At 30.7% G+C, this 25,095-nt stretch overlaps 2 protein-coding genes and 1 non-coding gene across 3 annotated transcripts; all 3 read right to left on the bottom strand.

Moving 5' to 3' along the window:
- Positions 1–378: 378 nt before the first annotated feature.
- On the bottom strand, positions 379–3,349 carry LOC123206496 (putative kinase-like protein TMKL1). Its single transcript, XM_044623727.1, has 2 exons — positions 2,514–3,349; positions 379–1,879 (listed from the first exon to the last, which is right to left on the bottom strand). The coding sequence occupies exons 1-2, from the start codon at positions 3,001–3,003 to the stop codon at positions 1,287–1,289; spliced, it is 1,083 nt and encodes a 360-aa protein (XP_044479662.1). The 5' UTR covers positions 3,004–3,349; the 3' UTR covers positions 379–1,286.
- A 4,631-nt stretch (positions 3,350–7,980) lies between these two features.
- LOC123206480 (acid phosphatase 1-like) lies at positions 7,981–12,010 on the bottom strand. Its single transcript, XM_044623708.1, has 3 exons — positions 11,385–12,010; positions 10,921–11,130; positions 7,981–8,323 (listed from the first exon to the last, which is right to left on the bottom strand). Exons 1-3 carry the CDS (start codon positions 11,813–11,815, stop codon positions 8,146–8,148), a joined length of 819 nt encoding a protein of 272 aa, XP_044479643.1. The 5' UTR covers positions 11,816–12,010; the 3' UTR covers positions 7,981–8,145.
- A 10,942-nt stretch (positions 12,011–22,952) lies between these two features.
- LOC123206501 lies at positions 22,953–23,082 on the bottom strand. The gene has a single exon (XR_006500029.1). It is a non-coding gene; the product is annotated as a small nucleolar RNA snoR74 (small nucleolar RNA).
- Positions 23,083–25,095: the final 2,013 nt, after the last annotated feature.

Below are 25,095 nucleotides of genomic sequence, written 5' to 3'. Positions count from 1 at the left end.
TTCCGGTTGACTTATTAATTGAAAGGTATGTTTCATGAGTCTGAAAAACATAATTAAAATACAGATAATTTAACCGAAATGGGATTGTTCAAAAATTCTTCTACAGCAGGAAATATGTTCATTTCAGGATATGCTTTTGTAGCACTTTCCCAGAAAAGCATTAACAACTATTTTCAGAGAAAGCAGTACTCTTTTTCCTGAGAAAAGCCACCAAAATAGAAAATTTGGGGCAGCTTGGTTGAAGTAAATGGTGGCAAAGATCTACATAAAAATACTTCAAATCTTCTTGTAGTGATGACAAAGAAATAGTGCCTTGATTTAGTGGCAGAAGATATTACAGAATTAAAAGGAAACTTGCATCAGCAATGGGCCAATGTGTTTGGATAAGTACCATCTTAACTTATTATTTAAAAGTTTAAGAATTAAGTAATCCCCTTCACAGCTAAACATTTGAAGGGTTCAACATAAGAATGTTCTGCAGAGAATATCTGATATATGATAAGCATATTTATTTGTCTGATTATACAATTAACAAGTTCATAATTAATCAGAACAAATCTGAAAATCGATGATCCTTCAGGCAAAATATTGCAATGGCATTAACACTATGGTATTTCAGGAAGTGGGTCAAAGAATTAACCAATCATCAACCATGAAAACCGCAAATTTAAGCCAACTATGGGCATGGCATTAGAGTTTGGACACTGACCTGTTGTTGGAAGGAATAAAAACATCAGCTTCACTCCAAAGTCCCCGCAAATTTTAGGGCCATTCGAGTCTTTGAAGAGGTAACATGTTCTACTTTATTCTTCATGCAAATATCCAAACACTTTAGAGGTCCTGCTGCTGAGGTCCAAGAAGAAACATACAATTTTCCTATTGAAAATTTGGCTCTTCTCACAAACTTATGTGCCTCCACATGCTCAAGTTGGGACCAGAATTGATCCGCCATGTTGTGCCGCCGATATATTGATATTGAAAATGAACAAATCCAACCACCAATCCGCTAGGCTTTTTGGATATATGGCTAAAACATACGCAACCTTTGCCACCCAGCAATAAACTTTCTCCAACAATGTCCAGAGTCTTTGTTCCATAGCCAAAAAATTTCAACTTTTTGCTTTAATAAAAATACAATTTTCATGTGCTCCTTACATATGTCATTGTCATCACTATTGTCACACAATCAAAGATGTTGATGTTAGAAAATTTTAATATAGATAAATCAACCTTACAATGGCCTATCACCAATATCAATTTCAATTTCAGCACAATGCCAAAAGTTCCTATCTTCCAATTTCTTCAAGCTTCTGTAAGACTTGTTTAGTGTTTGGTCTAAGAGAAGGAGAAGGAGAACAACAAGACATGGCAAGCTGAAAGAATTTGAGAATGCATTCTTCGGTGACTGGGTTTTCATGACTATCGTTTTTGCTTATGAGCACATCTGGATGATACAAATCGAGGATTCTATGATCAAGGAGTGCATTTCGCATGAAATTTGGCAGATAAAAGTCCTCATCAGGAGTTGGATTCTCATTGATTGGTTCCTTTCCTGAAAGCAGTTCAAGCAAAATTACCCCAAAACTGTATATATCAGTCTCTTCACTTGCATCCTTCATTTTGATAAGTTCAGGAGCTTTATACCCCTGAGAAGCCGAAACTTCGAGCATTCCTTGCCCAGCAGTAGGATTTAATAGAAGATGTAATGCAAAATCAGAGATGTATGGCTGGTAATTCCGACCCAATAATATATTCCTCGACTTAAGGTTTCCATGAATTATGGGCTTAAGCAATCCTGTGTGGAGATAATCCAATCCTCTAGCTATACCAAAGGAGATCCCATAAATGATGGTCCATTTGTGAGACTCACCATTTCTACCTGCACATTGGAAACATTTTCCATTCATAATGTAAACTATTCAGACAAAGAAATCAAAAGTTTATTCAGACAAAACAAATCTAAATCAAGTAATAATCCCCTAGTAAGGAATAAGAAGGAAAGGACACAAGAATAAAATAAATAAAGGAAGCTACTATCACAATTAGCAATTTAAGTTAAAAGACAAATTAAACTGGTAAAAGTTTACAACTAGTTTAACTTTTATTTTTAGTACAAGTTAAAAGATGCCAAAATGAACACGATACTGCTGTTCAATTGAAGATTACAAGACACAGCAAAATATTAACTGAATCAAATGAAAATTCCAGTGGCATATCCCAGAAGAATAGTGCTAAGATGCTAAAGAACTCAAAAGAGGAATCTAAAAGAACTCCATGTAATGTTCTAAAGCTATTATTCAAAAATATCAGTAAGTATTTTGCTTTCAAATGGGTCAAGATCAAGCTTTGTCACCTTGATTGAATTTAAACATTGATCTTATAAGAAAATCGACAACTTTTCAGTGGGTAAAATTCAGTCCTCAGAATCAATCTAGAGCAGATATATAACCCAGGAAAAAAGAGACTGAAACTTCTCTCTGAAAATAAAACAAACACAAGTCAAAGAAACTCACCTCTAATAAACTCAGCCAGGTTCCCTTGCTTATAAAACGGATGAACAAGAAGCTTCTCACCTCTCGGCCCTGCATAAAATCCCAAAAGAGGCACCAAGTTGGAGTGCCTAATGCACCCTAGCAACTCAATCGAATCACCAAACTCCTTATCTGTTGCAGCACACACAGGTCTTAAAAATCTGAGCAACCTCACCAAGCCACTCCTCTGCAGCAAGGCCTTGTATAAAGTTCCATAATTTGATTTACCTATTACTTCTCCAGGCGCATCGAGAATGTCACAGATTGTAAGATCTTCACCTCCCTGGAACGTTACAAGATCCTCCCTTTCAATGTCTTCCTCTCCATTTTTGTGGTTATTGTTTACTTCCAAGTCATCTTGCTCTCCTTTTCTAGCTCTTTTGAGGTAAAAGAAAACTATGACAATGAAAATGAGAAAAATAGTGGCTGAAGTCAGCCCAAGGACTAGTTTCAACATGCGGGTGTTTCTCATATCATAAGAGTAGTGATTGTATCTGGTGTATTGACAAAGAAAAGAAAGAAACAAGATCTGGGTAGAATGCAAAAGACATAAAAGAGATAGAATTAATGGGAATATAGAGTGTTTAGCTGAGTATAATGGAAAGGGTACAGTTCAGGTGGAAAGAGAAGCAGGGGAAGGAAGACAAGACAAGAAGAGGAAGATAGATAGGAACTTTGCAGCCCAACGCAGCAACGCTTATAATTGAAAAAAAGAAAAGGATGAATAATTAGGACAACGGTTCGAGGAAGAAGGAGAGAGAGAGAGGATGATGTTTTTGCAGGTAGAAATTAGATGGAAAAGAAAGGAGAGAGCAAATGTACTTTTAACAGAATCTAGTAAGACAGATCAATGTGCTGTTGGTATGCAATTCGACTCCATTGTTTTGTACAACTCTGTAAGCGACAGTATTCATGGGTACAATATCATTTACAATATGATATATTACCAATATGGCAACATATTAATAAAAAATAATATATATTAAATTATACCAAATTAATATAATATAATAAATAATTATAAAATAAAAAATATATATTTTTAAATATAATATATATTATTAATATAAATTAATATATTTTTTAAAATATAATATAATAAAATATATCTAAAAATTTTTGACGATATTCATAATGTTTTTTAAAATAATAATATATTTAAGAAATATTATTATATAATATTTAATATATAATAAAAAAATTAAATTTTTAATATTCTACCCAACACTGATTTGATTGTTGCTGTGTTGACACAAATCTACTGCCATCCCATAATCATTCCTATCTGTACCAAACTTTTACTTTAATATTATTAATAAGAGAAAGTTTTTTTAATTATTAATTAATTAGTGATTTTAGCCAAATGTACAAAAATTTATTTATTTTAATATTAATAAAATAAATATTTTTAATATATAATTTAGATATATAAATAATATATTATATAAAATTATTTAATTATATGATATATTATTTAAATATTTAAATTATATATTAAAAACATATATATATATATATATATATATATATATATATATATATATATTACCTATCTATTAAAAATAAATATATTATTTCTTTTCCCAATCCAACATCATATATAACCTCAACTCAACACCCAGTGTACAAACAAAACTGTATGAATAGCATTGTTTTAAAGTTTGGATAGGATTTGATTGATCCAATGACCAAGATTTGAATGTAACAACAATTCACTTAAGGGTGTATGCAGTTTAATTTAAAAGAATTTTTAAACCAAATTTAAAATAAAAACATCAACAATGTTCATAAAATATTGAACACGATGTTTGGTGAGCAATTCTAAAAATTATAATACTTGAGTTATATATTATATTTTATATTAAAAATATAATTTTGATATTATATATTTTATCATATCGTATGATATATTTAAAAAAAATCTAAAAATTAACTTAAAGTTTATTTTATTTTATTTTTTATTTAATTTAATGTCACTAATATTTTTAAAACATAAATGAAAAACTAAAATTATTTTATCAAATTGTTACTAACATAGTCAAGAAAGAATATAAACTAAAAATTGTAATTAAACTTTATTATACAAAATAAGTAATGTTAAAAAAAAAAATCGAAATATGTAGCTATATATTAAATACCTAATTACTATAAGAAAATTATTTTTTTCTTTACAAAAGAAAATAGATTTAGTTGAGTGACCCATTTTTGAGCTACATCCAAAGTAAATCGGCTCAATTCTCAAAAATAAACTTAACTCGATTTGGTTTAACTTGAATTTGTTTAATATAAATTTGAGTTAAATTTAAATTAAAAGATTTTATTTATTTTTAGAACCAAAACAAACTTAAGTTAGGACATTTTCAGTTTGGTTGGGCTCAAATTTGGCTCAAATCAATAGTTTTGTTTATTATTTGAGACAAATAACATTTCATCAATAAGGTATGAACTCGAGTCATAAATCTGTATCACAAATTGAAATCATCAATTTAAACCATAAATCTAAATCAAACTGAGCCATAAATATAAACTATTAATTCGAATCGAATCATATTATATTTGAATCAAACTCAAGCCAAGGGATGTGCGAGCTCAATTCAGTTTGTATCTATCTCCTAATTATATGCCCAATTGAGTAAAAACAAGTGTATCGATCTATATCATTAATTTTATCAGTATTTATTATATCATATAATATATATACTATATTATCTCAAATTTTAATATATTTTAAAATACATATTATTTTTTGTTTATATCATATTATATTATACTATACGTCATTATAATTATGATAATAATGCCAAGTATTTTCATGGCGAACGAAATCTTCAAAGTGAAATGAAAATGAAATTTTGTGGGGGTATTAAAAATTGAAACAAATGATATAATTTAGTTCCTAGACAAACCGGTGTCATTAATTAAAATTTTAAAAAAATATATGATGGTAGAAATTGAATATATATAATATATTAATTAAAAAATTTTATTATTTTATTATTTTATTTTTTAAAAATTATAATTAATGTACGGTAGAAAAAGTAAAATTTTTGACGCATAGAGCACATTATCAAAGAATTATTGGCCTCACCCATGCTACTTTCTGTTTTTCCAGGTCACTTGCATACCTACGAAGTGTCCAGACAAAAATTGAAAGGCGGCAAGGGCGTCTGACATTGGACCACGTGTTTTATAAGAGTTTTTTTAATTTACGTAATCTTATATTATTTTAATAAAATTATATATATAAATAATAAATATAAATTTATACATAAATAATAAATTATTATCATATAATTAAATAATTTTAAAATAAAATAAATAAAATATTTAATAATATAATAATATTTATTATTTATACATATAATTCTGTTTATATTATTTATATATTAAAATTATTTATATATTTAAAATGGTTGAGGGCACAGGATGATGAGCTAACATCATGTCGGGTTTTCAATTTCATTAGTTGGCCACGTTATCACATTTCATCATTCTTTGGTAAAACGTGCGTAATCCAATCCACTTATATCTCTCCGCATAATCTGGCAAGATAATATAAATTTAATAATTTTAAAATAAAAAAATAAATAATTATATTATTTAATCATATATTATTATCTTTAATTATATCAATTAATAATATTTATTTATATATATATAATTTAATATAATAAAATAAGAGTTTGACAAGAAAATTCTAATGTCGATGGAATGTGCTTTTAGACTAAGAGATACTGTTGAGCAATTAATATATTTGATAACGCCTTCCCAAGAGTTATTCGTATGCTTGAATAGTAGATTATATTGATAGTCTATTTTTTATTATTAATATAATTTTATTTAATTTATTAATAATAAAAAATTTTAATATTTTTTTATTATCTATAATAATATAAACTTTTATCTTAAGTATTAAAACATTATCAACGTAATTTTAATTTTATTTTAATTATATCTTCATAAATTTTTATGATAAAAATATTCTAATTTTTAATTAATATAATAAATAACAGAAATAATACTTTAAAATGATTATGTCTAAGGGTATTTAAGTAAAATAATATTTTAATATTTTTTTATTATCTCAAACCAAATATAATAATTATTTATACTTATCAAATTTTATCAAATATAATAATAATTTATATTTAGTAATATTCTAGGTAATCTATTTTTACAAAAATCTTTTGTTTTTAGTAATAAAAAATTATCCAAACTAAACATACTTTTAAAGTCAGTTGTCTTACTCTTACATCGATATATATTGGTTCTTATTACATTACTTTTTTCTTTCAAGTAAAATATTAATTATTATACAATATTTTTAAAAAATTCACTATAATGAATACACATATGAGGTGTCATTATATGATTAAGTATTATTTTATCTTTAATTCAAAATCACTTAATCATTTGATAACATATATTAAATATGTACCTATTTATGTATTCGAAATTGGTATATATAATTTTATTGATATAATAACATGTATAAGTATAAAGGTGTTTTAATAACAACACTACACTTGTTCTCCAATAAGCATTTCAAATATTCTATATACTTATATTCCTAAAAGCTATTCAGTTTATCAACCCTAGATCTTAATACAACTCATTTGTACAAGCCTATTTACAATTTAAAATTCCAGTCAAAATCAAAACATATATTTTCAAACTCCCTATATATCCTTTGATTAATTGATAATCTCTAGTTCAATAGCATGATTTATTATTAAGATATTATCTATTTTAGACATACAATTTATCATAAATTTTCTTTTAAGTTTTGTAACTAAAAACACGTTTTAATATTTAAGGAGTTTAAAAAATATTTAACCAACCTCACGTTGCGCCCTCCACTTTAGGAACCACATGGTTTGAGCCTTCGCCTAGTCCAGAAGGTTCAACTCTCTACTTGGATTAGGCAAGCCAATTTAAACCCCACTAATTCCAACCATTTGTTTGCTACTGCAAGATCTTTAATACCCAACACCCAATAATTTCTGTGATTGGTGCATGATAGGTAAGGAGTAAATTGGGAGTATTTGAGTCCTAGTTACCACTTGAGTATCCGAGGAAGACACTTTTATCGATGCATGAGTAGGTAAAGCCTGAACTGAATCTAACAATCTCCAGAGATGTCATAATAAATTGTGTTTATAGTGAACAATATTTTGACAGTGAACTGAGTTATAGGACTAGGAGTGTTACATCAAATACAATAAGCAATTAAAACAACAAAAAAGATGGGTCATTTACCGCATATTGGGATCCTACCATATTTTGCTCATCAAAATATACCTCCAATTCTCACTTACCAACTAAACACATCAAGAATTAAGTGATCATTTTACTTGAAAACATTGTCAAATTCTTTATGCTACTACTTGCTCTAAGAAATCAAGGCATCTTTCATGTGTGATACCAGAGAAAAAATTTAAAAAAAAAATGTTCAAAGAATCAAATATCATGTATTGTATACTTGAGTGTATGGAACTGTTAGTTATTCAGTTCAACAATCTTTGTGAGTTCTTTACAGTTGACAAGAACAATAGTCTATATGTTTTATCAGAACTTATTATAAATATAACCAATTGAAATACAATCTCTGCCATCAGGGAATATAATACATTGGATTCGGAAGCTTAAAAGAACGAGTGGACATTGAAGAACCTAGTATATCACTCCATTGGTCTCCAGAGTTTCCAAGAATTCGAAATCCATTTTTAACCATATCATTCCTCTTCTCTGACTTGTAAATTATTGCCAATTTTCCATGGTCCTCAGCGTCTCTGCACAGCAATAAAGAGGCAAGATTCATTCAGACTTTGCATAAACATTAGCAGCACTGTGATTCTGATATATGACATAGTGGCATACAAAAAGAATGCATATAATTAAAGTAACTCATGCTTTGATCTAGACCTATTTTAAAATGAAAAATAAAGTTTCGTCAGTTCTCTTTCCATCTATTTATGATTTAGGACATATACAGAGTAGAAAAGTACAATTGATTTACCTAATAAGGATACTAAGAACAAATAATAGAAAATAAGATGAATGCTGCTATGAGGATTACAGTAAATCCCTATCCCCACCCCACAAGGAAATACCTTTCCTCTTCCCTGCCCCAACCCGTCCCTGCTTGACAGACAAGTTAGTTATGAAAGCACATAGAAACAATAGAGGAACACAACTGAGAAAGATTGAACAAGATGGATCCTACATCTGACAGAGGAATTGATCATAAACCCTGAACAGATGATTTCATTTAGAATTGGAGACATGAATCTCAAACATCAAAAGCAAGATATTCAACATCGAGATTTACAAAAGGAAAAAAAGCTCTCTTTTTTGGCAGAGTAACAAGACAATAAAAAAATTGTAGTAAAAATGGCAGGGTTCAACTCTCTGGGGTTTTGGATAACACCAGAAGCCAACAAAGCCACAAAGATAACAAGCAAAACAATTGTCTTTTAGAGTGGCACAAACTTGGCCCTTGAAAAAACAGGACAAGGGAAAACTAGAAGCGCTTAAGATCTAAATCTCAAAGGAGGAAGAGATTTTTGAGAATAATGAGGGGCAATTTATAGAAGAATACAGTGATTAGGTATGTGGGTGGAGACAAAATTTCCAATACACTCCAATTATAGTTGGTGACGAAAACTCTCATAATTAAAATAATAAATACAAAAAATTACATTTCCTCACTTTTACTATTGAACTAGTGGTTAATGCTAAGTGGCATTGAAGGGTCAAAAGGAATCTTCAAGGAACAGAGTGGGACGAGGAGATTTCTCTCCCCGTCACTGCTTGTGGGGAATTTTTTGTCCCCATCCCCGCTTATTTCGGAAATCGCTTCCCTATACGGTGTAGGGAGGTGACATGGACTTTAGGGTACAACTATCATCCTTAACACTAAGTGCACACATTCAATATATATGTGGTAGAATGCACAAACGACTATTTAAATAGCTTAACAAAGAGTGAAAAGAATTGATAATAGTGAATGAATGGATATCTCCTACCCAGAAATAAATAAATAAAATAACAAGGATAAAATGGGTTTCAATACTCTCTTCTTTGAAGATGATGCCATGCTGGCAAACACCACATAAAAACCCAGGAAAGGCATCCCTGTCATCACTCCTCTAATCTCAAAGATATAATATTTGGATTACTGTTGATTAGAAAACTAAAAAAATAACCCAGTATTTTCCCAAAGAAAAGGACTACTCATGTTTATCCTCAAATACCCTTCTGTTTCTCTAAACACAACAAAATTGTGAACTAGACTACCTTCAAAGAATCACTCTCATTGACACACAAGGAAGCATTAACAGAAGGGAAAGATACGGTGAACTTACCAACAGTCAGCATTAACCTAATCCAACAAAAACCATTTCTCCCACATACTTTAAGATAACAGACAATGCAAAGACTGTTATAATATTCACCACTTTCCAACACATAATTCACACATGCAGGTAACACATTTTGCGAGGCCTTCCCTTTTGATTATATCAAAAGTAGTAAATTCCCTAACTAAAATTCAAAATATGCCCTCTTCACAAAACAATAGAATCTGAACTAGAAAGAATGATTTACAACTTATAAGGGAAGTGCCATTATCCTCAAGATACTAAAATATAATGTATTTGTTAGACCATCAATCAAGCAAGTTAACAAAAAGCGAATTAAAAAATTCAAAGACAAATTTTCAAGCAATGAATTGGCTATCATAATCTCAGATAAAAATAACTGAAAAAAAAAAAAAATCAAACAAGACATCAAGATAAAGGCATCCATCCAAGCAAAACAAATAGGCTTCAATTAAGGCAAAACCATTAGGCAAGAATTAAGCATAATGAAGGGAAAAATGAAAACTGAAACAGAAAAAGGACTATAAAAAGAGAGGAGAACAGGAGGTGAAGAGCAAGGAATTATCCAAGGGGGCCTTCGGCTAAGGGCAACATTCACACCTCTTATCCCCAAACAACTTTTCTTCTTCAATCTATATTTTTCATTTTTCTTGCAATAAACAGTGTACTAGCATGTTGAGAGCAATAAATCAGTTTGTTCTTGTCCAGTTGTTTGTGTTAGATTAAGTAAGCTTGAATTGTTAGAGGAGTTGTTTATCAGTGTTCAAGAACAATATCAAGAAAGCTTCTATGGACGCAGAACTCAAAGTATCAGAAGCTTAGGAAAGCAGCTAGACCATGCTATTGTGTTTATTCTCATGATCAAGCCTAAAATCATATTAGAACTGAGATGCATCCACAAGATAACTAGAGCACAAGTTGCAAATGTTTTATTATAAACATACAGATATGCAAAACTAAATTATCCCAAAATTTATGTTGCAAATCATAAAGGAACCAAGACGCACCTCAAAATGAGTTTGTCCCAATTCTGAAACCCAGCATTGATCAAATTATCAATTGTTGCAGCCCTTTTATTTTCATAACGCCCGGTCAACAAGAAAATCTTAAAGCCCGATTTCAGAACCTCTTCATAGAGTTTCAAACTGGGTTCTATAGCTGGTGCCATGGCTTTCTCAACCCATTTATCAAACTCTACTGGATCAAATATCTCGGTGCTATACATTCCCAACAATACCCACATGAGAAATTAATAAAAGTAAACAAAACAGATAAGGATCAAAATTAATTTCAATAAAGGTCACCAATCCAATCAACTCAGATAGCATAATTTGTATGAACAAGAATAAAATTATAATGTTAAATCAATACAAAGTGTCAAAATAAGTCCATTTCCCATCTTCCTTCCATACTTTCCAGCCACCAAACAGAAAATTATATATGTTTTGATTAAGAAAAAGAAAGAACTTACCCATAACCATGCTCTTGATAATAAGGAAGATTGGACAACAAAGTATCATCAATGTCAAAAATCCACACATCTTTACCGTCACCGATCAATTGAACAGTATTAGCGTAAACTTTAGCCTCGTTAGAAGCCCTCTCGAGATCCATTTTATAACCTCGACCCATCAAGTAATCTTTCACGTACTCCAAACATTCACGAGGAATCGTCTTCCACGGCCCAATATTGTTGGCTTCAACCGAAAATCTCCAACTCGTACACTGTAATTTCACCTCTTCATCGAGCTCCGTCAACCGGGTCTCGATTATATTATCCGGGTATTGAACAATCAAAGGTCTCGGGAACTCGTTAGAGCCCAATGCCTCATTTGAGAAAGCAAGAGAACACAATCCAAACAAAATAAAAAGTCTAAAGAAAAATCCCATAATTGACATCATGAAAAGTTTGAAAGAAGTGAAATGTGGATTATTAGAAATGGAAGAAAAGATAAAAAGTCAATTTTTTTATGTTGGCACGGGGAGAAAGAAAAGAAAAGAAGACTTTTGAAACAGCAATGGGTTTGCAGAGAGTTGACGTGAGAGTGAAGGCAAGTGGAGGAGGAAGAAGGACGGTGTTATGGGTAACTAAAACGTTAGGGTTTGATGTTGATGGGTGATTTTGTTTGGAGGGAAAGATGTGATGGTCCACCACAGGAATAGATTTAAGGGGTGGCCGGTGGCGGGTGACGTGTGAATGACGTGGCAAATGGGACCCATTTTATCCTGTTTAATGTCCGTTGACTGGTGCATAAAGTGAGAGAATTAAAGGCCCTTTTACATTAATTCTAAATCTTTTTTTTTTTTTTAAATATTAAAAAATCACTGGGCTGAAATCAATTTAAAAATAATTTTATTTTCTAAAAACAAATTAAATTTCTATTAACCTTATTTAAAAAATTAATATTTTGTGTATCTATTTTAAAAATATAATTATATATATATTTGTATATATTATTATCTAATTAGATATTATTTTTAATTTAAAATTATTTAATTATATAATAATATATATATTTATATATTTAAAATAAATACAAATAATTTTACTTTATTGAAAAGGGTAATGCAATGATGCATTTTTAAAATTAAATATATTTACAGTTTGCTAAAAGACGTGAGTATTCAAAACCTAATTTAATAAAAGTAATCCAAATAAGTCAAATTTAAAGAATATGCTAAGAATGTGGAAAATATTTTAATGAAATTGCCACGTGCAGCATGCCCCCAATTGCACAAAATCACGAACTAAAGCGAACCTTCTGACATGGGTGTTAGAGGTGGGCCCATAGGACCCATGAGTTTAACGGGTTTTTATGTTGAGTTGGCCTAATAAAATCTCAAAATTTGGAGTATGATTAGGGTTTATGTCGTGTTCTTATGAACCTTAACGGGGCTTACTCAAAAAATGAACTTTTATTTGTTTATTTATATCAAGTTAATTTTTTTAAGGGATATTATATGAAATGCCTAAAATAAAGGGGGTTAAAAAAATTATTCAAAACTATAAAAATTAAGTAAAAATGTTTTTATTTTATGAAATGACCAAATTACCCCTATATATAAACAAAAAATTTTACATAATTCCTACGACTTTTTTCCCCTGGAATCACTGTTTAAATTCAAAGAAAAAGGGTCTTCTACAAGCGCAACAACTTTTTGTCTTTTCCATCGACTTTTTGAGCTTTTTGGCTACCAAAAATAGTAAAGAAGGTTAGTACATTATCCCTAGTATTATTTGGATCAATTTATTGGTAGGATTATTGAAATTTGAGGGAGATTTTATAGTTTGAATTTTTAAGATTCTGATCTTGATTAATACATAAAATGTTTTGATTCTTAGTTGTTTTGCTTGAATTTGTTGAAGGGTTTTGTGTTATAAAATATGTAGATTGATTTGTGTTAAAATTGGAGACAGAAATGACAATTTTAGGGCCAAAAAATGGGTTAGAATCATTGATGCTCTAGTCTGTGGGAACAGTGGATCCTACGGACCAAATGAATTCACCCACGGGTAGAAGAGATTGCCCATGGGTTAGGGGGGAAGTAGTTTTTCCAAAATTTTAGGGCCCTGGGGAAGGGGGGTAGTCCACTGGGGGTCTTTGAAAATTTTACATAAAACCATGGGCTAATGTGTGAAAGCTATAGGTTGGGGGAAAATTGACTTTTTTTAAACTGTAAGGGCTTTAAGAAATTAGAAAATTGTTGGGGGCAAGGAAAAAATATTGGACCTGTGCCAGTAGAAATTTTTCTAAGGGGGTAAATTGATATTTTTTACATCTAGGGTTTTTCGATATGTAATTTTCAAATTTGATATTTGGTTTTTTATTTTTGTGCTTTTTAGGCACATTTTGCAATGTAATGACGAAATTTCTTATCGATATTTTAGTTTTTTCGTTTCTAGAGTATTTCAATGTTTAGTTTTCGAATTTCAGTTTTTTTTTTTATTTTCGTTATTTTATGATATATCGACTTGTATTTTTCAGATTTCTGAACAATTTTCTGATTGTTGATATTTTAGGATATTTCAACATAGAGAATTCCAATTTCAATTCCATTTTTTCAAATTTTATCATTTTAAGATATATCAACTCGTATTTTTCAAATTTTCGAGCGATTCCTTGATTGTTGACATTCTAGGATATTTCAACGCATAGAATTTGAATTTCAGTTCTATTTTTTTTAATTTCGTTATTTTAGGATATATCGACTCGTATTTTCAGATTTCGAAATGATTTCTTGATTATTGACATTCTAGGGTATTTCAATACATAGAATTTGAATTTTAGTTTCGTTTTTTCGATTTTTGTTATTTTAGGATATATCGACTCATATTTTTCAGGTTTCTAAGTGATTTCTTGATTGTTGATATTTTAGGGTATTTCAATGTATAAAATTCAAATTTCAGTTCTGTTTTGGACAACTTCTGAACATACACCACGACAAGATCCCCTCATGTTACATCAAGTGATGGGTGTCCCCTAGCAAGGCGAAGGCTCTAGTGACTGTGACGTTTTTATGTTACACTTTATAGAGTGTTTGGCATTGTCACGAAGTGTGAATTTTCCCCGAGAGCATCCACCTTTATGCATCAACGTTTAACATCGCAGTTGTATTTTCACTGTATTAAATAGATCACGGATGTATATTTAGGTCGATCATTGTTTATTTATTTGATGTGGAAGTTGTTATGTATATATTTATTGTATGTGCTTATGTGTATGATATATATTACCTATCATTATATATGGATATGCATTTGATTTTATTTTTTAAATAATTTTGTCATGGAGATAATTATATATATGATATTAAAGTAATGTTATTAACTTTAAATTATGATATTAGTGAAATACTTAAAAATATTTTTAACATTAATATCATTATTGTTTATTTAATATAGTTTAGGTCCAATGATATAATTTATTGATTTTTATAAGTTCAGTTTCATACACAAATAAAATATATATTAATCAAATTAGGAAAAGTTAATTCTAATGATTGCAAAAATAATGTTCATTCTAACAAATATGAAATTAAGAAATTATTCAGACTAAATTTATTACATCACATATGAGTACAATTACTCATATGAAACAATAATCAAAATACATCAATTACATATCATTTGAATAACAGTCATGAATCATATATTTAATAAAATTAAACAAAAGTTTGTCAAGATCTTGATCCTTTACCTTTTTCGGATGAACCTTGTAGGATAGAGCTCGAGACTGGTGCTGGGTTTTTACATTAGGTTTGGACATACCTTGGTTCTTTACAACGACCGTAAATCTTGGGTGTAACATTTTCCTACTATAAAAGACGTTGACTTCTATTAGAAGGGCATCTCGGTTGATGACTACTGAGAACGGGGGGCAAGATAACTTTTTTTTCTAGTGTATACAACCATTTTGATTGGTTTCCAAGAAGATTGACAGGTTCCTCATACATTGCACGATAGAACTCGGTGCAAAAGAATGAATGAATCCATGTATTGATATTTGTGAGCCTCATGTGTCTTGCAACAGTAATGGTATGTTTGCACAGAATATGTGAAAGCTGAAAGTTTCTGCACGTACAAGATATTTCATTAAAGTCCACAAATGCCCATGTATCCACCAAAACCAATAACTTGATGCCGAAGAGGTGTAATTGGCCGAACTTTCAAGCACGTAGACTTTGACACAAGACAACTAATCTTCTTCTCTGTCCAAGAGGTGACAAAGTTGGGACATTCATTTATAATTTGAAAAAATATTAACAACACATCTGTTAATAACAAACATAAGGAAAGAATTGGGTATGTACTTGTCTAGTTTCTCCTTTTGTAAAACCATCGCTGTAAGGTACCACAAATAAACTTGACGAGCATCGTGATAAGCAGACCTCGTGCATGTTTGACAAAGGCATTAAATGACTCCATAATATTAGTTGTTATTATATTGTATCGATGCCCTGAAAAGTGTGTTCTACTCTATCGCTCAAATCTGACCTCACATAGATAAGCCCCAGTTTGAGGGTTCATAGCATCAAGAGATCGCATTATAGCCTCAAAATCTGTATTTGTATATGATTTCACGGTTTTCCAGTATGCACTCCCAACCTGTAAGGTAATAAATAATATGAGAACTTTATGATCAAAATTTATAAAATGTTAAACAAAATAAAAATTTTATACATGTTTAAACACATTACCTTTGAGTCTTGTTTGTCCTTTGTCCGTATGTTACACAGAAGGTGATGACAATAATATCCATGACAGACCTCTAGAAAGACTTCAACCATTGTAGAGTATATAGCATGATGTGGATCCCAGATTATCGCCAACTCGGGGATGTCATAGATGCATTCTTTAATTTTCTTGAGAAACCAATACTACGTGTTATGATCTTCTTTTTTACCGACATCGAAACCAATGGGGTATATCTGGTTATTCCTATCGAGACCCACCGTAAAGAATAAATGACTTAGATATCTACCTTTAAGAAAAACAGTGTCAATGCAAATAACAGGTCGAAGATATTTTCTAAATGCATGAACAGAACATACTAATGCCATAAAAAAAATACTTAAATCAATGGTCATCATCCGTTTCAATAGCGATAATAATTCCCAGATTAGTACGCTGTAAATTATAATAATAATCTGGTAAGAGTATAAATGATTCTTCTAGTGAGCCCTTCAGTGAATTTAAAATCCAATTTTTTGTCCGTCAAACTTGTGAATATGAAATGTTAATTTTATACTAGTCGACAATATTCACAATTATTTCTTCAGACCGATAAATTCGATCAATTAAAATAAACTTTGATCTCATTAATTGACCTAAATCTCGTGCCCCAGCTTGTCGGTGATGTGATATTATTTGATCAACTAAATATGTGTGAGTTGGATTCATTTTATTGATCTGAAAGACTTTATTGACTTTGGATTTGGATACAGATATATACCACTGACAGTTTTCAATCTCGCATTTAATATTCTATCACCCCGTGTCAGACTTTTTTACCTTGTGTTGAAATCCTTTTTGTAGGGCAAATTGCTTCACAACATCTTTCAATTGTTCTTTATTATGAAAAATATCACCATACTTTACAACATTCTTCTCTCGAATCGATCTTGTACCACCTGATGATGTTGATGGCTGTAAAGGAAAATCAAAAAACCACCTAAACCGATCAGTGGAGATATTATCAAAAAATGGCCTAGAATAATTTTCACTATTCAAAATAGGATCTTCAAACTGTAAATTGTTCATACCTCCAGTAACAAGTGGCTTATGCTCTGGCTCTACCTCTTCAAAAGGAATATCAATCATGTCATTTCCATCAAAGTCACCCAGTTGAAAACCCTATCTTTCTCTCCGTGAGCTGATGAGTTTGCAATATACAATACGTTATTATTGAAATTAATCAAGTTTTCTAAATCATATTCTTTTTTCACACTACTAATTTCTTCTTCTTCTACTTCTTTTTCTTTTTCCTGTCCTTCAATCAAGGTACATGTAATAAAAATAAGAATATATTCCTATAAGTATTAAGACATATCAATAAGACCCTAAACATCTTTATCATTTTGGATCTGTACGGGACAGTTGAGCTTAATTTTTCTTGGCTTTATAGATAATTGAAGATAGTTTTTCATTGGATTAAGACCACAAGACTCCTTCAAAAGCTGAAGAAATCCCTCAAATATTGTTCCAGAGGAAATTTTAATCAATGTTTAGATCCTCCAACATATTTCATTGTATTATTATTATCTTGAATCCATTCTCCTTGATAACGAATCGATGCATAACTAGTCATTTTAATTATCAATCTTACAATGACAAATTTTTGGAAAAAATCAATCATTTATAAGAAAAAGTCCACAATAACAATTTGAAATAGTCTTACAATGATTAATATTAAAATACCCCATATTTTTGTAATATTTCATTTAACCCCTATAATAATCTAATATTTTATTTAACACCCGTGTATGTTGTCTTATATCAAAATACATCTATCTATTTTTTACATTTCATTTAAAACTTTTTTACAATATTTAATATCAAAATATCCCTCATATCTTTTAAACATTTCATTTACCCCTCTAATTATCTAACCTTTAATTTTACACTCTTGTATGTCATATCAAAATATATTTATATATTATTAACATATAATTTAAAACTATCTTATAATGTTTAATATCTGAATACCCCCATATTTTTTTAATATTTCATTTTTTTTCCTATAATTATCTAATATTTCATTTTTTTCCTATAATTATTTAACATTTCATTTAACACCCTTTTATGTTGTCTTGTATCAAAATGTATCTATCTATTCTTAACATGTTATTTAAATCCTTCATATATTGTGTAATATCAATATACCCCCATATTTTTTTAATATTTTTTTACCCCCCCCCCCCCCCCCCCCCCCCATATTTATCTAACCTTTCATTTAACACTTTGTATGTTGTGTTGTGTCAAAATACATATATTTATTTTTAACATGTTATTTAAATTCTTCATATATTATATAATATCAAAGTACCCCCATATTTTTTTAATATTTTATTTTACCCCATATAATTATCTAACATTTCATTTAACACCATTGTATGTTGTTTTATATCAAAATGCATCTATTTATTCCTAACAATTCATTTAAAACATTTTTACAATATTTAATATCAAAATACCTCTCATATTTTTTAACATTTCATTTAACCCCCATAATTTTTTAACACTTCATTTAACACCCTTGTATATTGTCTTGTGTCAAAATATACCTATCTATTCTTAATAATATGTTATTTAAATCCTTTATATATTGTGTAATATCAAAATTCTCCTCATATTTTTTTAACATTTTATTTAATCCATAAATTATTATCTAATATTCAAATACCCCCTTTACATGACATATAAACTAGATTTAACAAATAAAATTAATTTTTGAGTTAAGATTTGTATAAATACTTTTTTTCATAAATTGACTTTTTTCGATTTGAATTAAAAAATATGAACTTCTTTCTTTGAAATGAATCTGTAATAATAGATATTGAATAAAAATAAAAGTGAAAGTGAGTGTTTAAGTGATATGAAAAATATATGTAATAAAAGTGAGAGTAAAAAGGTTTATATAGATACGACGAAGGGTAATTTTGGTATTTTAAAAAAAATTAAGGTTTTTGCTTAAAAATAGAAAAAAATAGATATTTTTACTTAAGAATAGGGAGGATGAATATTTTTCTTTAAGAAAAAAATTAAAATAATCGTTTAATTTAATTTCCATTTTTTTAAATTAATTTGCCCACTGTATGTTGGACCGTATTGGATGAGCTTGTCATCCAAACAATTTTAATAAAAAATAATAAAAACCGTTAGAATATTGACTTTTTTCCAGGTCAATTCAGGACATAACCTACTCAACCTGTGCATTTGGCACTGTACAAAATTCTTTGCATTGCGCTTAAAAAGTCCTGCCCATATCGAGCCGTGAGCCGGTTCGACCTATTTAACATCTCTCGTTGGTGTAGTCAGAAAATGTTGGTGTGAAATTAGTTTTAGTAGGCCTAACCCAATAAGCACGACCCAAAGAACCGTTTGAGACCAGTCAGGAGAGCTGGCGGGATTTTTAAAACTTAGTTGAGCACATGACATGACGAATCCTAGGCAAAATATAACATGATTTATTAATTTAATAATTTGATACTACTTTTATTTTACTTTTATTCTTTTTAAATTACGTAATTTCTTATTTACTTCAAGTAAAATAAAATAGAGATTTACAGAATCTTATAAAGATTTGAAAAAAAGTAAGTACAGGTTAACCATTGTGCTAAACTCCCATGCCAACTTAAAAATTAAAAAAATAATAATAACAATGTAGATATAAACTGCAAGAGTTTTGTTAGATAGAGGATAATCAAATAGTATATTATATATCATATATAATATTGTATGATATAATTTTTAAAAAATAAAAAATAAAATATTAATGAAATAATAAAAAATAATTATTAACTTATTATTATTTTAAAAAATATCAAAAATACTTTTAAAAATTTAAAATTTTTCATCTAAATCTCTACTGCATTATCATTTTTTTTTTAAAAGTGTATTAATCCGTATTGATAAAATATATTATATTATAAGATACATACGTGTTTTATAAAATGTTTATTGTATTGTATTTATTTGATATATCTCATAATTCGTATCATTTTTTTTCTGTATCATATTATATCATATGATATGTATTATATATCATAAGAGAGTGATAACTATGATTTGATCTGAATCTAATAATAAGAATTAGACAACAAGCTTGAACATGAACAAAGAATGGGCAAACCCGATAGATCAAATACATTATGCAATAAACTAAAACAAGGACAAAACATTTGAATTTTCAGTTTAAAATCCTACAATTTACTAACGGTGATAGCTGACACTCCAAATATTTTAATCAATGAGCGTTGACAACCGGTGATGACAATGAATACCGGGAAAACTTCTTGTCGTCTCAAAGAAACATACCCTACCCACCTTGAGCACAATAAGGTTAGCTTCCTCCACATACCCCAATGCCTTCTGTTCCTAAAATATGCTTACCCTCACAACATGCAGGAAATACAATTTAACAAGCCAAGTAAACTTCAGAAACATGCAGGTAAGATAGCATAGACTCTCACAACAAAATAAGAATTTTCCCAAACATAGAAGTGAGCTAGGCCAAGTAACCAAATCAGTTAAATCATTTGAGGAAAATACAATTTAACAGCAGAAAATGTAACCAGTTCACATGAAAAAGAAGGAAAACATCAGAAGCCAAACATTGTAAAGGACTCAATAAGCATCCATAGGAAACAGATTTAAGTTCAACATTAGAGAATTGAGTAATAAATGGGATTAATAAGCTCTTAAAGTGACTTCTCCAAGATGTGATCATATATATAAGATCCAACATTCTATATAACAGAGCACCAAAATCACATTGATCAAGAATTTATATACTTTTGTATTCAGTATTGTAATTATATTAATAGACAGGCCATATACTTACGAAGCAACGATACTTTCCTCCCTATAAAATCTTCAAATGCTCCAAAGGCCAGTGAGAATACCCAGATTGAATATAATAAAAATCCAAATGATATTGATATTATGCAATGGTATGACTAGTCAAACTAAATAATCAGAATTGTTGGATTTGTCAGTCTCTGTCCTGGCTGTTATCACTGATCAAGCAACGAACATTAGAATACAAAAAATTAAATTGAGAGAACACTGGTGAAGGTGAAAGACGTATGGTTTATCAATGTGGAATGGATAGTTGATAAGATAGGCCTTTAGAATCAGTCTCCCCTATCATCATCAACAATATTACATTTTGAGAAACATCAGCTATCGACAACTAGTAAAAATGGCATAAACTAATCATATATAGCTTGAAAAAAAATATGCAGCTGAGTTTTGGTGCAAAATTTTTACAGCTATACACAAAAGTTTCACTTGAAATACAGTTAAATTCCAGATATGAACCCTGGAGAGTGTTGGGATGATCTTTGAGAAAAAAACTCTAACACAAGTAATAAATAAATTGTTGAAACATGAAAGATACATATTCACCTAATCTACAAGTCACACAGTATGACAACCCAGGTTATGTTGCAGGAGCGATATTTGGTATTTCAAAGTTACCAATTATTCAAACTGGAAAAATGATTTGACAAACCAAATGCAAGATTAATAAAAAAATCATATGCAATCACCAAAGGACAAATCTAATCTGATGGCTCGAATTACCTTTCAATTAAGGAGCAATACTTGCAAGGACCTAAATCATTTCATCTCTGCCATAAACTTCTCATACTTGGCATCTGCACCATAAGTTGCCTTTCTCTGGAGAAGAAACAGGAGGTGGCACTAGCAGATTAGTAGCCCAAGGAACATTAACAAAGCTATGTGAATGGTCCACAGTTGAAACTGCGGCAGGTGGAGGGGGCGGAGGAACTGCACTGTAGTAAGGTGGGTAACCTAATGAAGCAGTTGCATATGCAGGTTGAGCATTTGGTGGCATTAGTGACATAAAGCTCCATGCATATTTGTTGATACAGCTAGAATAGAAGTGCTGCCTTCAGATTACACACCTGGAGGAAAGCTTTGTTGTTGTGCTTCACTTGAAGTCACAGTCTGTGATGGGACAGACAGCTGAGCTATCTGCACTGGTTCACAGTCTGTGATGAGACAGACGGCTGAGCTGTCTGCACTGGTTAAGGACAATGTACTCCACATAGGGGCATTGGTTGACCAGGAACAGGAGGGTACATGGTTGAACCAGGAGGAGGAGGATCATAAGGTGGAAGAACTGGTGCTCCCCATGGAACCGGAATCCCTGTGTAGCTTGCCGGTGGTGGATTTGGAAGAGAACCACCAGGTGTAAACTGCTGAGATGGCTAGCCACCAATTGGTTGAGAAGAAACAGGGTAAGTGGGACCTGTTGATGTTGGAGGCCAGGAGGCAGATTAGGCTGAGGTGGCTTACCAGCAACTCTCACAACAATGGTTCTTCCCTCAAGCCAGTAATCATTCATGTGTGCAATAGCATTATTAGCCATCTGAACATCAGAATACTTAAAACAAACCATAATCTTTTTTCCCTCTTGTAACTCAGTCTTTAATAACCTTAGCCATCACAATATCAACAAAAGATGAAAACAGCCTAATCAAACTGTCTCATTAAGGGTTGGTAGCAAATATCCAATGTACAAATTTGTATCATCAAATTCCTTAGTAAACTTAACTCCATTTAACCCTCGTCCAGGGTGTGAAGAACTCTCATCGCAAACCAGGACAACCCAATAACAACAAAGTATTTTTCTGAAGTTTCTTTCAGTCACCGATACTACAAAGGTAAACACAATAACAATGCATATAATTTTCCTGATAGTTACAAGACTCATGTTCACTAGAGACAACAAGGCCCTGCCTTTACCATCAAGTTCTAAAATCTTACTAGAGAAGATAAACAGTAGAAGTCAATTGTACCATTTATTTACTGAACCTTCTGCCAACAATAACTACAGATATTTCTCCAATTACAATGCATGAAATTTTCCTGAAGTTTACAAGAGTCATGTTCAAGAGAGGCAAAAAGACCTTTCTTTTTACTTCAGGTCATGATGGTAAATCATTTACCAAAGCTACTATAATAAAGATAGTACAGCAAAGAGATATGTAATGCACATAGGCAGATGGAAGGATACTTAATGTGATCATGTAGAGCCGCTTGAAAATCATAAGCTTGTGTTCTTTCTCGGAATCCAACACCAATGAAAGCATGCCGAAGGCAACCACCTACAAGACTTCCAAAACATTAAGTAAGATAATTCAAAATGGAATAGCCGAACAAGAATGCAAAGTGACAAGTGAAAAACAATAAAGAGTAGTTACATTTATGAAAATTTCCTCTTCAAATTTAACAAGATGCTTCTGAAGGAGCAGGGAGGTTAATCTTGGAATTTAAGGTTATGCAGGGTCATAATCACAGCCAATTACAGTCAGCAGGAAGTTCGAAACATGGAACAAAAATCAACAAGATATGAGGAGCCCAAGTTTTATCTACTTAGTCAAATGTGTATCAACAATTTAACATTCCAGTCATAAGCCCATGAACCATAAAATGATGCATCAATCATCACATACAAACAGCTAAAGTTTTAAAATCCACTGATGCAAATCCCATCTACTGGATTCAGTTCCATAATGCAGTAACACTTCAAAATTATGTGACATCACAAGAATACGAAGTGTTCTGTGTACAAGAATATGACAATATTTATAATAATCGAGTTAACCCACAGTTTTCATCTTAATAAACACAAAGTCAACCTCCCCAGTGGATTTATCCTCCAGTTTGATAATACACTCCTCTCCCTTGCTAACAACTTTCAGTTTCCCCTCCCATGCCCATTTGTTGACATTCCATTCTTCAGCCCTGTAATTGGCTTCAATGATATAAGTATCCATCTACAATTCTCATAAAAACAATAAAAGGACAAAGATCCTGCATCAAATTTAATGCTGACAGAAGCCTTTCAATATGAAGCTGTATCACTCACTGAATAGACAAATTAAGAAATGGACAATTGGAATCCAGTCACAAGGTTGGATTCAGAAGGAACTTGCAGACATCAAGCTTCTTCCTTTAACTTCTAGGTAGTGGAACATAGTCTTAGAAATAAAGTATCAACTATGTATCACTTTACACTGATTTTGTTATAAAATGTACAGAATAAAGTTAGTTGCCTCGATGTTTTCATGAAGAGTCTGAAAGGGGCTCTGCTGTCCTTCAGCAGTCAAACAGGGAATAATCCAGATTGTGGCAAAGAAAAAAGAGAGAGACGTATCACCACAGCAAAGAAACACACATACCAAATTATAAACCTCAATATTGTATCAAGAATCTAGATTGTGGCAGAGGAAAATCAGGTTACATTATTTGTGGAGTTGGTAACATTATATCAAAAGTAGTAAATTCCCTAACTAAAATTCAAAATATGCCCTCTTCACATAACAATAGAATCTGAACTAGAAAGAATGATTTGCTACCTACAAGGGAAGTCCCATTATTCTCAAGATACCAAAATATAATGTATTTGTCAAACCACCAATCAAGCAAGTTTACAAAAGGAAAATTTTAGAAGTCAAAGTAAAAATTTCAGGCAATGGATTGGCTATCATAACCTTAGATAAAATAACTGAAGAAGAATTCAAACAAGACAGCACGACAAAGACATCAATCCAAGCAAAACAAGTAGGCTTCAATCAAGGCAAAACCGTTAGGCAAGAATTAAGGATAACAGAGAGAAAATGAAAACAGAAACATAAAAGACTATAAAAAGAAACTAGAACAGGAGGTGAACAAGAATTATTAAAGGGGGCCTTGGGCCAAGGGCAGGATGTGCACCTCCTCCTACCAATACAACTCTTCTTCTTCAATCTATATTCATTTTTCTTGTAATAAACAGTATACTAGTGTGTTGAGAGCAATTAATCAGTTTGTTCTTGTCCAATTGTTTATGTTAGATTAAGCGAGTTTGAATTTTTAGAGGAGTTGTCTATCATTGTTCAAGAACAATATCAAGAAAGCTTCTATGGACAGAGAACTCAAACTATTAGAA

Source organism: Mangifera indica, unplaced genomic scaffold (assembly GCF_011075055.1).
Source record: "Mangifera indica cultivar Alphonso unplaced genomic scaffold, CATAS_Mindica_2.1 Un_0038, whole genome shotgun sequence".
Classification (NCBI taxonomy): Eukaryota; Viridiplantae; Streptophyta; class Magnoliopsida; order Sapindales; family Anacardiaceae; genus Mangifera; species Mangifera indica.
Note: the sequence above shows the minus strand (reverse complement) of the source record. Positions and strands in the feature narration are given on the sequence as shown.